The sequence below is a fragment of the Ascaphus truei genome, unplaced genomic scaffold, assembly GCF_040206685.1.
Source record: "Ascaphus truei isolate aAscTru1 unplaced genomic scaffold, aAscTru1.hap1 HAP1_SCAFFOLD_2259, whole genome shotgun sequence".
Classification (NCBI taxonomy): domain Eukaryota; kingdom Metazoa; phylum Chordata; class Amphibia; order Anura; family Ascaphidae; genus Ascaphus; species Ascaphus truei.
In genome coordinates, this window is record NW_027455175.1 from 27,501 (window position 1) to 43,212 (window position 15,712).

Below are 15,712 nucleotides of genomic sequence, written 5' to 3' on the forward strand. Positions count from 1 at the left end.
GCGGACATGGGTCCCGGCATGCACTGGGGGGAGGCGAGCCCCGGGTGGGGGGGGCACGCAGCCGGCCAATCGGAGGAGACGCAGATTCGGGAGTCAGCGGCACGCAGCCCGGAGGTGCCCCCCCCTTCCCCGCCCCCCCACGCCCGCTCGTTGCCATCCTCCCCAGAGCCACTCGAGGAAGACGAGGGGCCAGAGGACGAGGGGCAAGAGGACAAGGGTCAAGAGGACGAGTTGCCGGGACTCTGCTCAGGGTCACTCTGCGCCCCCCAGGACAGAGAGCCGCTTCCCCACAGCGGGTCCCATTTTGAGTTCCCCGATCACTGTACCCCCGAGGTGGTGGAAATGATCTCCGGCAGCTGCCCCCTCGGGAGTGTGTCTGACCTTGTGTTCACCTACTGACCCCCGACTGGAGATTCCCAGAGACCCCATAACACACAGACACACTCCAACATCAGGTAATACTGAACATCTGCCTGCCCTACTAACGAGGCAAGTGACATCTGCATGGAGCGCACGCTCTGCTGTCCAGCGCTGTGCTCTCTACTGCATCGCAGATCTCTGCTGTCTCTGAGTGCTCTCTCTGCTGTCTATTCAAGATCACTGCTGTCTCCGAGAACTCTCTCTGCTGTCTGTTCAAGATCATTGCTGTCTCTGAGAACACTCTCTGCTGTCTATTCAAGATCATTGCTGTCTCTCGGAGCACTCTCTCACCCTGTTGTCAAACGGAGCTCTCTCTTTTCTGTTGGCAACGTGTCTCCAGACTGTCACTCCTTCCTTCTCTGTTACAGACACACTATGACACTCACTATGACTGACACACACGCTCTGCATGTCTCAGTGTCTGTCTCTCCCCCTCACTCCCCCCCCCCCCTCCTGTAACTCTCTTTGGGGTCAGATTGTGATTTCGGGGTCCAGTCGGACGCAAGCACCTGAGCCCAGGATCACCAGAGGCAGGTAAGAAGCACACACACATAACTATCTCCCCCGGCACACGTGTGTGCATATGTACACACACACCTGTATTTCTCACATCAACCCCTACCCCCCAAACAACCTCAGGACAATCTCCACCTATCCCCCAAAACCATCTGTACACACTAACCCTCAGGATTAAAACCTCAGGACTGACCCTCCAGAATTCAGGTGCTCTCAAACACCCCAATAACCCTCAGGACAAGTCCCCTCCTCCCCTGCCCACAGATCCCCCCCCCACCCCCATAACTGTATCCTCCGAGGCACTCAGGATCCCCCCTCCCTCCCACTGCTGCACTCAGGAAATGTTACTGACCTCAGATCACCCCCATATAGCCGGGGAAGATCGCTAACAATACAGCTCTGTTCACCCCGCATGTCTGCCACCGCAAACCGCCTGTGCGTATCTGTCTTGTCTGCATCAGATATACACAGGTGTCTGTATCCACATCTGTATCGCCCTCTCCCACAAGATCTATGACACACGCGTGTGTGTCTGTCACTCACACTTATACACAGCGTGTCTGTACAGAGGGAGCGGAGATCTGACAGTGGGTGCCAGTGTTTGTGGGCTGGGGGTATTTGTCTCCGCTTCTTGCCCTCCCCGTGGAACTTGCTCAGGAATAGAAGAACGATGCAGGGATTTATTTTTTTGCTTGTAAGGACTTTGCCTCCGATTCCCCTCCCTATAAATATGTTTTGGGGGGGGGGGGGAGGAGATTGGGGGTGTATTACTAGAATGGGTCCGGGTGGGGGGGGGGGGTACCAACATCTCACAGGCTACCAGTGTTCCAATGTTACTAGCTGGCACTTCAGAGTTGGGTTACCATCAGGCCCTGTGCCTTGTTGTATTTGCACGTCTGGAATCACAGTGCGCTGGAACCACGTTCAGACTTTTTGTGGGTAAGGGTTACAAAACCCCAAACTTTGGCCCTGGCTTCTGTTGTGGGGTGGGGTGGGTGGGGGGGTTCAAGAACCAGGAGAGGGGGGGGGGGGGGGGGGTGTCAGGATCTCTGAATATCATTTCAATGCAAATAAAAGGCATCATTTTTGGATCCGGCTGAGTCAGTCTGTGTGTTCGGGGGGGGGGGGGGGGTGGTGGAAGTAATACTCGAGTATTACAGTACCACTAGAGTAATACAAAGTATTACAGAGTAACACACCACCTATTAAGGTTAACACTCACAATAACTTGACTATCGCCCCAGGACTTGGGTCTCCATGGTAACAGTATGAGTCCCTCACTCCTTTATCCAAGACAGGTAACAGGAAATGCAATTGTACAACACAGTGACAGTGTAACACACACACACACACACACACACACCTTAACAATCAATGTAATACACAGGGACCGTGTAACCCAGTGAAAATCAATGTAACACAAGTGACAGTAACACAGAGGAGAAACACACAACACAGGGACAATATAACAGTGAGAATCAATGTAACACAGTGACAGTGTAACAGACGCACTTTTCCTGTGTGCGCGCGCGCACAACACGGACACAGACAGTGACATTAAAACAAACACACACACGGACTAAGTAGCAACACAAACACAGAATAGTGTAACACAGTGTGAATCAATGAAACAAACATAGGGACAGTAACACACTGACACACACATGCAGTGACAATCAATGTAATACACACACAGTAACACTGAAAGTGTAACACACACATAGGAACAATCAATGTAACACATACTGTGACGTGTAACACACACACGGAAAGTGTAAGTACACTCACAGGGACAGTATAACAGTGAGAATCAATGTAACACACAGGGACAGTATAACACACAGTGAGAATCAAGGTAACACACAGGGACAGTGTGACACACACAGTGAGAATCAATGTAACCCACAGGGACAGTGTGACACACACACACACACACACACACACACACACACACTGAGAAGCAATGTAACACACAGGGACAGTATAACACACACAGTGAGAATCAATGTAACACACAGGGACAGTGTAACACACACACACAGTGAGAATCAATGTAACACAGGGACAGTATAACACACACAGTGAGAATCAATGTAACACAGGGACAGTGTAACACACACAGTGAGAATCAATGTAACACACAGGGACAGTGTAACAACACAAACACAGGAAGTGTAACAAATATCCCCCTCGACTAATACACACACTTGACAGTGTAACACATTGGCAATCACTGTAAACATCAATGCAACACACACTGACTTCCCCTCACCTGTCAATGGAGGTTCCACGGGCAATGAAGGGTTAAAACATTGCTGCACATGCGCTCTGTACAAATCACACTGCAGTCCCAGGACTCGTCACAGGGTGGCGCCCGAGAAGACACGCCCCCTTAGTCACGTGAGGATTAAATGACCCAGTAGCTATCCCCCACACAGTGACATGGCATTGCATTTATACCTGCAGGCTGTGCCGCAGGCAGGGGACTGCTCCATCACTGGGCTCCCCACTGCACTGTGCAGAGTCTATAGGTGGGGGTGTGGTATACCCGCTGGTATTCCCCTGTATACTGCACTGTGCAGATTCTGTATGTGGGATACACGCTGGTATTCCCCTGTATACTACACTGTGCAGATCCTATAGGTGGGGGTGTGGTATACCCGCTGGTATTCCCCTGTATACTACACTGTGCAGATCCTATAGGTGGGGGGGTGGTATACCCGCTGGTATTCCCCTGTATACTACACTGTGCAGATTCTGTATGTGGGATACCCGCTGGTATTCCCCTGTATACTACACTGTGCAGATTCTGTATGTGGGACACACGCTGGTATTCCTCTGTATACTACACTGTGCAGATTCTGTATGTGGGATACCTGCTGGTATTCCTCTGTATACTACACTGTGCAGATTCTGTATGGGACACACGCTGGTATTCCTCTGTATACTACACTGTGCAGATTCTGTATGTGGGATACACGCTGGTATTCCCCTGTATACTACACTGTGCAGATCCTATAGGTGGGGGTGTGGTATACCTGCTGGTATTCCTCTGTATACTACACTGTGCAGATTCTGTATGTGGGACACACGCTGGTATTCCCCTGTATACTACACTGTGCAGATCCTATAGGTGGGGGTGTGGTATACCTGCTGGTATTCCTCTGTATACTACACTGTGCAGATTCTGTATGTGGGACACACGCTGGTATTCCTCTGTATAATGAGACCGCACAGCCCCCCATCTGAGCCTACCCCCTGCAACGCTGGGACTAGATCAGCGAGACGCCCTGATTAGATCAGGCGGACTCCCAAGGTAGAACACAGCTTCCGGGAGACTCAGAATTTGGCGCACAGCGTCGGTGAGAAACGTCCCGCCACACAGGGATGGAGGTGCGAGCCAATCGCTGATCTCCGCCTCAGAGCCGCCAGTATGACACGTGGGTGACTGTATGGAGCAGAATAGTGCGTTGCGCTTGGATAAGGAGTCCACCAACTATGCAAAAACTCTACACCAGGGGTGGCCAACTCCCGTCCTCAGGGGCCACCAGCAGGTCCTCAGGATATCCCTGCTTCAGCACAGGCGGCTCAGTGATTGTGACAGCCACTGATTGAGAAACCTGTGCTGAAGCAGGGATATCCTTAAAACCGGACCAGTGGGTGTCCCCTGAGGACTGGAGTTGGCCACCCCTGCGTGTGCTCCCCCAGCTCCATACACTGGAGGAAACCAGCAGGGCAGAGGTTAACACGCTCGGGTGTCCAGTGTGTAAAGAACAAGACCCCTGAAGCCCCCTCTCACCCTATGTCCAGACCCACAGTGAACACAGCGCTGGGCTGACGTGTGTTATAGAGATTTGTTTATTTTACAGAGAAACAGATAACTGTACAAACGTATTTACAGGTGAAACAATCTGTACAGGTGTGTTCACACGCTCTCTGAGTGTGCAAACACGGCACAGTGTGACGTGCAAGACCGACGGGGAGGGGGGGTAGGACAGTGGTCGTGTGGAGTCCAGTTCGGGGAGAAGGGGTGGGGGGGGGAGTCTTGGTCAGGTATGCAAACAGAATCGGCAGCAGGAGGCTCCCAGCACAGAGATGTCTACACGGCTCATCCCAGAATAACCTCTGCTCTACCAGAGAGAGGCTGCGGCGTGCACGATACAGACCCAATGTTCCCCTCGTGTGAGGCTCTGCGTCCGGGATACTCAAGTGTAGGTGTCCTTCCCCTAAAATCCCTTATAACCGCCCCTGGGGACGCACTCCCCCCTCCCCCCACCTTTGTTAGGGGAAGATTTGCAGCTCAAACTTCGGCGACCATTCCAGGGCGCTCTTCACCACGGCCAGCGCGGCAGCGCCCAGCGCCACCGTCAGCCCCATCACGGCCAGCTTCACCAGGCGGTTGGTACGCGGTTTGGTCAGAACGGTAGTGGCGCTGTGGTCAGTCCGGCCGGGAGCTCGGAAGCGGCGGCGCAGGACGGTGTCCGGGTGCTGCTGGGCGGACGCCAGCTCGAAGTCCTTGAAGGTGGAGGCTGCTGTCCTGCAAGGGGGAAGAGACACGTGTGAGGCCTGTATCACAGTGACAATCAACTGCAGTGACATCACACACTCCCCAGGAAGTTGTAGTTCCACTTCTAATAGTACAGCCGCCTACGAGCGTCTGATGTCACGTCCAATTGCAGGAAGCATGCGCCACGTAAAACAGAGGTCCACTTCCTGTGACAGGAAGTGACATCACAGTTTCAATATGGCTGCCTCCTTTCAGCTCTTGGTTCTCACCTCTCTGCTTGCTGCTGTGCGGCTTCCCGTGACAGCTCCGAGGGGGGGAACTGGACAAAGAGGTCCCCGGCCCTGCTGATCAAGGTCTCGTAGGGCAGGTCCTGTGGGATCTGGGACAGGAGGTGGTGCACAGACGCCATGTCACACTCGCACTCCAGCACTTCCTCCTCCCTGTGCAGCACAATCTACAAAGAGGGAGTGAGAGACGTGTGACAGAGCCAGGTCTGTGTCCAAAGCTGGGGAGGGCGGTTACACCCCGAAACCCTAATGTTAGGAGCTAGGCGGCCAATCCACAATTTAAACAATGGGTATATGAAACATTTCAGGCTTTAAATATGGGGGATGAGAAATGAAATCTCGGACTTACAGCAGATGACCCCTGGCCCACCCCAAGCAGTGCTCAATTCCTGCACTATATTCACCTCCACCACCTCTGCTGGGACACTGTTCCATGCGCCCACTGCCATTTCAGTATAGCGCTTTTCTTGTTTTTTCCCTGGCATTGTGGGTATCGCGGGAGAACGGGCGGCAGCTTCTTACCACGGCTGCAAAGTAGATTGGCATCAGGGGGTGGCAGGCCAGGAAGAAGTCGTATAACCTCACAACGTGCCGGAAGTCAGACAGGACGTGTCCGAACCACGTGATAAGCCAGCTGAGGGCAAAGATGGTGCCAACCTCGGCCCTGCCAAGAACACAAAGACGGTGGGGGGTTAAATCACATCCTGTGCCCAGACTGACCTCTGGAAGCCAAGAACACGCAGCATACTCATTGGTAGCAAGGCATAGCATCGAGGGGGGGGGGGGGGCAGGCAGAGGGAGCGAGGGGAGGGGGGAGCGCGAAAAGAGGGGGAGTGCGGGGGCGCAGCAGGGAAGGGGGAGAGGGGAGGGGGAAAAGGGGGGGCGCGGCAGCGAGGAGGGCGAAGAGGGGGCGGCAGCGAGGAGGGCGAAGAGGGGGCGGCAGCGAGGAGGGCAAAGAGGGGGCGGCAGCGAGGGAGGGCCAAAAGGAAGAGGGGGCGGCAGCGAGGGAGGGCCAAAAGGAAGGGGGGCGACAGCGAGGGAGGGCCAAAAGGAAGGGGGGCGGCAGCGAGGGAGGGCCAAAAGGAAGGGGGGCGGCAGCGAGGGAGGGCCAAAAGGAAGAGGGGGCGGCAGCGAGGGAGGGCCAAAAGGAAGGGGGGCGGCAGCGAGGGAGGGCCAAAAGGAAGAGGGGGCGGCAGCGAGGGAGGGCCAAAAGGAAGAGGGGGCGGCAGCGAGGGAGGGCCAAAAGGAAGAGGGGGCGGCAGCGAGGAGGGCGAAAGGGAGAAGGGGGGGCAAGCAAGGAGGGCAAATGGGGGGCTAGCGAGGAGGGCTAGCGAGGAGGGCGAAGGGGGGGCTAGCGAGGAGGGCGAAAGGGGGGGGGCTAGCGAGGAGGGCGAAAGGGGGGGGGCTAGCGAGGGCGAAGGGGGGGGGCTAGCGAGGAGGGCGAAAGGGGGGGGGCTAGCGAGGAGGGCGAAAGGGGGGGGGCTAGCGAGGAGGGCGAAAGGGGGGGGGCTAGCGAGGAGGGCGAAAGGGGGGGGGCTAGCGAGGAGGGCGAAAGGGGGGGGGCTAGCGAGGAGGGCGAAAGGGGGGGCTAGCGAGGAGAGAGAAAGGGGGGGCTAGCGAGGAGGGCGAAAGGGGGGGGCTAGCGAGGAGGGCTAGCGAGGAGGGCGAAAGGGGGGGGCAAGCGAGGAGGGCGAAAGGAGGGGGCAAACGAGGAGGGCGAAAGGGGGGGCAAGCGAGGAGGGCAAAAGGGGGGGCAAGCGAGGAGGGCAAAAGGGGGGGCAAGCGAGGAGGGCAAAAGGGGGGGCAAAAGGGGGGGCAAGCGAGGAGGGCAAAAGGGGGGGCAAGCGAGGAGGGCAAAAGGGGGGGCAAGCGAGGAGGGCAAAAGGGGGGGCAAAAGGGGGGGCAAGCGAGGAGGGCAAAAGGGGGGGCAAGCGAGGAGGGCAAAAGGGGGGGCAAGCGAGGAGGGCAAACGGGGGGCAAGCGAGGGCAAAAGGGGGGGCAAGCGAGGGCAAAAGGGGGGGCAAGCGAGGGCAAAAGGGGGGGCAAGCGAGGGCAAAAGGGGGGGCAAGCGAGGGCAAAAGGGGGGGCAAGCGAGGGCAAAAGGGGGGGCAAGCGAGGGCAAAAGGGGGGGCAAGCGAGGGCAAAAGGGGGGGCAAGCGAGGGCAAAAGGGGGGGCAAGCGAGGGCAAAAGGGGGGGCAAGCGAGGGCAAAAGGGGGGGCAAGCGAGGGCAAAAGGGGGGGCAAGCGAGGGCAAAAGGGGGGGGCAAGCGAGGGCAAAAGGGGGGGGGCAAGCGAGGGCAAAAGGGGGGGCAAGCGAGGGCAAAGGGGGGGCAAGCGAGGGCAAAGGGGGGGGCAAGCGAGGGCAAAAGGGGGGGGGCAAGCGAGGGCAAAAGGGGGGGGCAAGCGAGGGCAAAAGGGGGGGGCAAGCGAGGGCAAAGGGGGGGCAAGCGAGGGCAAAGGGGGGGCAAGCGAGGGCAAAGGGGGGGCAAGCGAGGGCAAAGGGGGGGCAAGCGAGGGCAAAAGGGGGGGCAAGCGAGGGCAAAAGGGGGGGCAAGCGAGGGCAAAAGGGGGGGCAAGCGAGGGCAAAAGGGGGGGCAAGCGAGGGCAAAAGGGGGGGCAAGCGAGGGCAAAAGGGGGGCAAGCGAGGGCAAAAGGGGGGGCAAGCGAGGGCAAAAGGGGGGGCAAGCGAGGGCAAAAGGGGGGGCAAGCGAGGGCAAAAGGGGGGGCAAGCGAGGGCAAAAGGGGGGGCAAGCGAGGGCAAAAGGGGGGGCAAGCGAGGGCAAAAGGGGGGGGCAAGCGAGGGCAAAAGGGGGGGCAAGCGAGGGCAAAAGGGGGGCAAGCGAGGGCAAAAGGGGGGGCAAGCGAGGGCAAAAGGGGGGGCAAGCGAGGGCAAAAGGGGGGGCAAGCGAGGGCAAAAGGGGGGGCAAGCGAGGGCAAAAGGGGGGGCAAGCGAGGGCAAAAGGGGGGCAAGCGAGGGCGAAAGGGGGGGCAAGCGAGGGCGAAAGGGGGGGCAAGCGAGGGCGAAAGGGGGCGCAAGCGAGGGCGAAAGGGGGGGTAAGCGGGGGCGAAAGGGGGGGGGCAAGCGAGGGCGAAAGGGGGGTGGCAAGCGAGGGCGAAAGGGGGGGCAAGCCAGGGCGAAAGGGGGGGCAAGCCAGGGCGAAAGGGGGGGCAAGCCAGGGCGAAAGGGGGGGCAAGCCAGGGCGAAAGGGGGGGCAAGCCAGGGCGAAAGGGGGGGCAAGCCAGGGCGAAAGGGGGGGCAAGCGAGGGCGAAAGGGGGGGCAAGCCAGGGCGAAGGGGGGGGCAAGCGAGGGCAAAAGGGGGGGGCAAGCGAGGGCGAAAGGGGGGGCAAGCGAGGGCGAAAGGGGGGGGCAAGCGAGGGCGAAAGGGGGGGGGCAAGCGAGGGCGAAAGGGGGGGGCAAGCGAGGGCGAAAGGGGGGGCAAGCGAGGGCAAAAGGGGGGGGGCAAGCGAGGGCGAAAGGGGGGGCAAGCGAGGGCGAAAGGGGGGGGCAAGCGAGGGCAAGCGAGGGCGAAAGGAGGGGGCAAGCGAGGGCAAAAGGGGGGGGCAAGCGAGGGCGAAAGGGGGGGGGGCAAGCGAGGGCGAAAGGGGGGAGTGTGCGTATGAGAGGGAAGGGGGACTGGCTCTGCACCCTGGGACTGGCTCTGCACCCTGCGGGCTCCTCACCTCTGCATGAAGTCATGCAGTGCCGGGTTCACCTGCTCTATGATCGGCATCAGGTAGTTGAGGATGTGTTTGGTGTTATCCATGGTGGGGTCCATGAAATCCCTGAGAGGAGAGAAGCGGTCAGAAGCAGACAAAGGACGGGAGATCGCAGCAGGATGCGGGGGATCCCACTGGAACGAGAGGAGTGGAGGAGGGCACAGTGGAGGGGGGAGGAGGGCACAGCGGAGGGGGGAGGAGGGCACAGCGGAGGGGGGAGGAGGGCACAGCGGAGGGGGGGAGGGCACAGCGGAGGGGGGCACAGCGGAGGGGGGCACAGCGGAGGGGGGCACAGCGGAGGGGGGCACAGCGGAGGGGGGCACGGCGGAGGGGGGGAGGGCACAGTGGAGGGGGGGAGGGCACAGCGGAGGGGCGGGGGGCACAGCGGAGGGGGGGGAGGGCACAGCGGAGGGGGGGAGGGCACAGCGGAGGGGGGGAGGGCACAGTGGAGGGGGAGGGCACAGGGGAGGGCACAGCGGAGGGGGGGAGGGAACAGCGGAGGGGGGGGAGGGCACAGCGGAGGGGGGGAGGGCACAGCGGAGGGGGGGAGGGCACAGCGGAGGGGGGGAGGGCACAGCGGAGGGGGGGAGGGCACAGCGGAGGGGGGGAGGGCACAGTGGAGGGGGGGGAGGGCACAGCGGAGGGGGGGGAGGGCACAGCGGAGGGGGGGGAGGGCACAGCGGAGGGCACAGCGTTAGGGGGGAGGGCACAGCGTTAGGGGGGAGGGCACAGCGTTAGGGGGGAGGGCACAGCGGAGGGGGGGAGGGCACAGCGGAGGGGGGGAGGGCACAGCGGAGGGGGGGAGGGCACAGCGGAGGGGGGGAGGGCACAGCGGAGGGGGGGAGGGCACAGCGGAGGGGGGGAGGGCACAGCGGAGGGGGGGAGGGCACAGCGGAGGGGTGAGGGCACAGCGGAGGGGTGAGGGCACAGCGGAGGGGAGAGGGCACAGCGGAGGGGAGAGGGCACAGCGGAGGGGGGAGGGCACAGCGGAGGGGCGGGAGGGCACAGCGGAGGGGCGGGAGGGCACAGCGGAGGGGCGGGAGGGCACAGCGGAGGGGGGAGGGCACAGCGGAGGGGGGAGGGCACAGCGGAGGGGGGGAGGGCACAGCGGAGGGTGGGAGGGCACAGCGGAGGGGGGAGGGCACAGCGGAGGGGGGGAGGGCACAGCGGAGGGGGGGAGGGCACAGCGGAGGGGGGGAGGGCACAGCGGAGGGGGAGGGCACAGTGGAGGGGGAGGGCACAGCGGAGGGCACAGCGGAGGGGGGGGGAGGGCACAGCGGAGGGGGGGAGGGAACAGCGGAGGGGGGGGAGGGCACAGCGGAGGGGGGGAGGGCACAGTGGAGGGGGGGAGGGCACAGTGGAGGGGGGGAGGGCACAGCGGAGGGGGGGAGGGCACAGTGGAGGGGGGGAGGGCACAGCGGAGGGGGGAGGGCACAGCGGAGGGGGGGAGGGCACAGCGGAGGGGGGGAGGGCACAGCGGAGGGGGGGAGGGCACAGCGGAGGGGGGGAGGGCACAGCGGAGGAGGGGGGGCACAGTGGAGGGGGGGGGCACAGTGGAGGGGGGGCACAGTGGAGGGGGGGGGCACAGTGGAGGGGGGGCGAGGAGGCGGCAGTGGATCCCTGTGGGGGCGAGGCGGCGGCAGTGGATCCCTGTGGGGGCTGAGGGGGCAGTGGATCCCTGTGGGGCTGAGGGAGCAGTGGATCCCGGTGGGGCTGAGGGAGCAGTGGATCCCGGTGGGGCTTAGGCGGCAGTGGATCCCGGTGGGGCTGAGGGGAGGCAGTGGATCCCGGTGGGGCTGAGGGGAGGCAGTGGGTCCCTGTGGGGGTGAGGGGAGGCAGTGGATCCCTGTGGGGGTGAGGGGAGGCAGTGGATCCCTGTGGGGGTGAGGGGAGGCAGTGGATCCCTGTGGGGGTGAGGGGAGGCAGTGGATCCCTGTGGGGGTGAGGGGAGGCAGTGAATCCCTGTGGGGGTGAGGGGAGGCAGTGAATCCCTGTGGGGGTGAGGGGAGGCAGTGGATCCCTGTGGGGGTGAGGGGAGGCAGTGGATCCCTGTGGGGGTGAGGGGAGGCAGTGGTTCCCTGTGGGGGTGAGGGGAGGCAGTGGATCCCTGTGGAGGTGAGGGGAGGCAGTGGATCCCTGTGGGGGTGAGGGGAGGCAGTGGATCCCTGTGGGGGTGAGGGGAGGCAGTGGATCCCTGTGGGGGTGAGGGGAGGCAGTGGATCCCTGTGGGGGTGAGGGGAGGCAGTGGATCCCTGTGGGGGTGAGGGGAGGCAGTGGATCCCTGTGGGGGTGAGGGGAGGCAGTGGATCCCTGTGGGGGTGAGGGGAGGCAGTGGATCCCTGTGGGGGTGAGGGGAGGCAGTGGATCCCTGTGGGGGTGAGGGGAGGCAGTGGATCCCTGTGGGGGTGAGGGGAGGCAGTGGATCCCTGTGGGGGTGAGGGGAGGCAGTGGATCCCTGTGGGGGTGAGGGGAGGCAGTGGATCCCTGTGGGGGTGAGGGGAGGCAGTGGATCCCTGTGGGGGTGAGGGGAGGCAGTGGATCCCTGTGGGGGTGAGGGGAGGCAGTGGATCCCTGTGGGGGTGAGGGGAGGCAGTGGATCCCTGTGGGGGTGAGGGGAGGCAGTGGATCCCTGTGGGGGTGAGGGGAGGCAGTGGATCCCTGTGGGGGTGAGGGGAGGCAGTGGATCCCTGTGGGGGTGAGGGGAGGCAGTGGATCCCTGTGGGGGTGAGGGGAGGCAGTGGATCCCTGTGGGGGAGAGGGGAGGCAGTGGATCTGGGGGTGAGGGGGCCAGTGGATCCCTGTGGGGGTGAGGGGCCAGTGGATCCCTGTGGGGGTGAGGGGAGGCAGTGGATCTGGGGGTGAGGGGGCCAGTGGATCCCTGTGGGGTGAGGGGGCCAGTGGATCCCTGTGGGGTGCGGGGGCAGTGGATCCCTGTGGGGGTGAGGGGGCAGTGGATCCCTGTGGGGGTGAGGGGGCAGTGGATCCCTGTGGGGGTGAGGGGGCAGTGGATCCCTGTGGGGGTGAGGGGGCAGTGGATCCCTGTGGGGGTGAGGGGGCAGTGGATCCCTGTGGGGGGTGAGGGGGCAGTGGATCCCTGTGGGGGGTGAGGGGGCAGTGGATCCCTGTGGGAGGGTGAGGGGGCAGTGGATCCCTGTGGGGGTGAGGGAGCAGTGGATCCCTGTGGGGGGTGAGGGGGGCAGTGGATCCCTGTGGGGGGTGAGGGGCAGTGGATCCCTGTGGGGGTGTGTGAGGGGGCAGTGGATCCCTGTGGGGGGTGTGAGGGGGCAGTGGATCCCTGTGGGGGGTGTGAGGGGGCAGTGGATCCCTGTGGGGGGTGTGAGGGGCAGTGGATCCCTGTGGGGGGTGAGGGGGCAGTGGATCCATGTGGGGGAGGTGAGGTGGCAGTGGATCCCTGTGGGGGAGGTGAGGGGGCAGTGGATCCCTGGGGGGAGGTGAGGGGGCAAGGGATCCCTGTGGGAGCAGTGGATCCCTGTTGGGGGAGGGGCGGCAGTGGATCCCTGTGGGGTGAGGAGGCAGTGGATCCCTGTGGGGTGAGGGGGCAGTGGATCCCTGTGGGTGAGGGGGCAGTGGATCCCTGTGGGTGAGGGGGCAGTGGATCCCTGTGGGGGTGAGGGGGGCAGTGGATCCCTGTGGGGGGTGAGGGGGGCAGTGGATCCCTGTGGGGGGGTGAGGGGGCAGTGGATCCCTGTGGGGGTGTGTGAGGGGGCAGTGGATCCCTGTGGGGGTGAGGGGGCAGTGGATCCCTGTGGGGGGGGTGTGAGGGGGCAGTGGATCCCTGTGGGGTGAGGGGCAGTGGATCCCTGTGGGGGTGAGGGGCAGTGGATCCCTGTGGGGATGAGGGGCAGTGGATCCCTGTGGGGGTGAGGGGACAGTGGATCCCTGTGGGGTGAGGGGGCAGTGGATCCCTGTGGGGGGGTGAGGGGCAGTGGATCCCTGTGGGGTGTGAGGGGCAGTGGATCCCTGTGGGGGGTGAGGGGGCAGTGGATCCCTGTGGGGGGGTGAGGGGGCAGTGGATCCCTGTGGGGGGGGGGTGAGGGGGCAGTGGATCCCTGTGGGGGGTGAGGGGGCAGTGGATCCCTGTGGGGGGGGTTGAGGGGGCAGTGGATCCCTGTGGGGTGAGGGGGCAGTGGATCCCTGGGGGGAGGTGAGGGGTCAAGGGATCCCTGAGGGGGCAGTGGATCCCTGTTGGGGGAGGGGCGGCAGTGGATCCCTGTGGGGGAGGGGAGGCAGTGGATCCCTGTGGGGGTGAGGGGGCAGTGGATCCCTGTGGGGGTGTGGGGGTGAGGGGGCAGTGGATCCCTGTGGGGGTGAGGGGGCAGTGGATACCTGTGGGGGGGGGTTGAGGGGGCAAGGGATCCCTGTGGGGGCAGTGGATCCCTGTTGGGGGAGGGGCGACAGTGGATCCCTGTGGGGAGGGGAGGCAGTGGATCCCTGTGGGGTGAGGAGGCAGTGGATCCCTGTGGGGTGAGGGGGCAGTGGATCCCTGTGGGGTGAGGGGGCAGTGGATCCCTGTGTGGTGAGGGGCAGTGGATCCCTGTGGGGGTGAGGGGGCAGTGGATCTCTGTGGGGCTGAGGGGGCAGTGGATCCCTGTGGGGGTGAGGGGACAGTGGATCCCTGTGGGGGTGAGGGGACAGTGGATCCCTGTGTCGGTGACGGGACAGTGGATCCCTGTGTCGGTGACGGGACAGTGGATCCCTGTGGGGGTGAGGGGACAGTGGATCCCTGTGGGGGTGAGGGGACAGTGGATCCCTGTGGGGGTGAGGGGACAGTGGATCCCTGTGGGGGTGAGGGGACAGTGGATCCCTGTGGGGTGAGGGGGGCAGTGAATCCCTGTGGGGGGGAGGGGGGCAGTGAATCCCTGTGGGGGGGAGGGGGGCAGTGAATCCCTGTGGGGGGGAGGGGGGCAGTGAATCCCTGTGGGTGGGGGGGAGGGGGGCAGTGAATCCCTGTGGGTGGGGGGGAGGGGGGCAGTGAATCCCTGTGGGTGGGGGGGAGGGGGGCAGTGAATCCCTGTGGGTGGGGGGGAGGGGGGCAGTGAATCCCTGTGGGTGGGGGGGAGGGGGGCAGTGAATCCCTGTGGGTGGGGGGGAGGGGGGCAGTGAATCCCTGTGGGTGGGGGGAGGGGGGCAGTGAATCCCTGTGGGTGGGGGGGAGGGGGGCAGTGAATCCCTGTGGGTGGGGGGAGGGGGGCAGTGAATCCCTGTGGGTGGGGGGGAGGGGGGCAGTGGATCCCTGTGGGGGGTGAGGGGGCAGTGAATCCCTGTGGGGGGAGGGGGGCAGTGGATCCCTGTGGGGGGGAGGGGGCAGTGGATCCCTGTGGGGGGGAGGGGGCAGTGGATCCCTGTGGGGGGGAGGGGGCAGTGGATCCCTGTGGGGGGGAGGGGGCTCACGCAGACACAAACCAACCTGAGGTGATGCGTTGACAGTTTCTCCACCAGAGCAGGATGTCGTGGTAGCCCTGGTAATAGTGCAGCTGGGGATTCCGCACCAGCACGTGCAGGATAATGTCGATGAGCTGCTCCTGAAGATCCTCCCGCTGATGCAAGGGCATCCCTGAGAGGAGAGGGGATGTGAGTCGGGGAGGGGGGGAACCAGGGACACCGAGACTGGGGGGGGGGGGTCACGGAGACACAGACACCGGAAAGACAGGGGGCGCAGGAGAGAAGAGAGGGAGGGGTGGGGGGAGGAGAGAAGAGAGGGAGGGGTGGGGGAGGAGAGAAGAGAGGGAGGGTGGGGAGGAGAGAAGAGAGGGAGGGGTGGGGGAGGAGAGAAGAGAGGGAGGGGTGGGGGAGGAGAGAAGAGAGGGAGGGGTGGGGGAGGAGAGAAGAGAGGGAGGGGTGGGGGAGGAGAGAAGAGAGGGAGGGGTGGGGGAGGAGAGAAGAGAGGGAGGGGTGGGGGAGGAGAGAAGAGAGGGAGGGGGGGGAGAGAGACCCTCTTATCTGCCGTCTCTTCCCCAAAGCTCACCGGGGGGGGAAGCGTCGCAGCGAGCGCCTCACATCGAGCAGCACCTGCTGATAATCCTTGTTATCCACACGCAGCTCCGCTCCTGCAGGGACAGGGAGAGGGAGTGAGGTGCGGGAGGCCCCAAGACACCCAGGGCCCCCTCACCCCCAAGATGTGAGAGGCTACCCCCCCCCCCTGCAGTCTCCCCCCTCTCTCGCACCTGGGGCGGGGGGCAGCTCCTCTGTGCCGATATTGAGCAGTCTGGGCCACACCTGGCATCGGATCTGGTCGGTGAGCAG

At 63.3% G+C, this 15,712-nt stretch overlaps 2 protein-coding genes across 2 annotated transcripts in view; one reads left to right on the forward strand and one right to left on the reverse strand.

The window, feature by feature from the left end:
- Positions 1–1,712, forward strand: part of LOC142477683 (transcription factor Sox-12-like) — a 2,522-nt gene extending 810 nt beyond the window's left edge. The window contains exon 1 of the mRNA XM_075582345.1: positions 1–1,712. This exon is cut by the window's left edge and continues 810 nt beyond it. Within this exon, the coding sequence (XP_075438460.1) occupies positions 1–399 (399 nt within the window). The 3' untranslated portion in view covers positions 400–1,712.
- Positions 1,713–4,776: 3,064 nt separating this feature from the next.
- Positions 4,777–15,709, reverse strand: LOC142477684 (TBC1 domain family member 20-like; the record flags this gene model as incomplete). Its single annotated transcript, XM_075582346.1, is given in 8 exon segments — positions 4,777–5,473; positions 5,713–5,897; positions 6,253–6,394; positions 9,413–9,514; positions 14,877–14,913; positions 14,916–15,024; positions 15,437–15,516; positions 15,634–15,709. Coding segments are annotated over 8 exon segments (987 nt in total), but the record flags the coding sequence as incomplete, so codon positions are not given.
- Between the last annotated feature and the right edge of the window lie 3 nt (positions 15,710–15,712).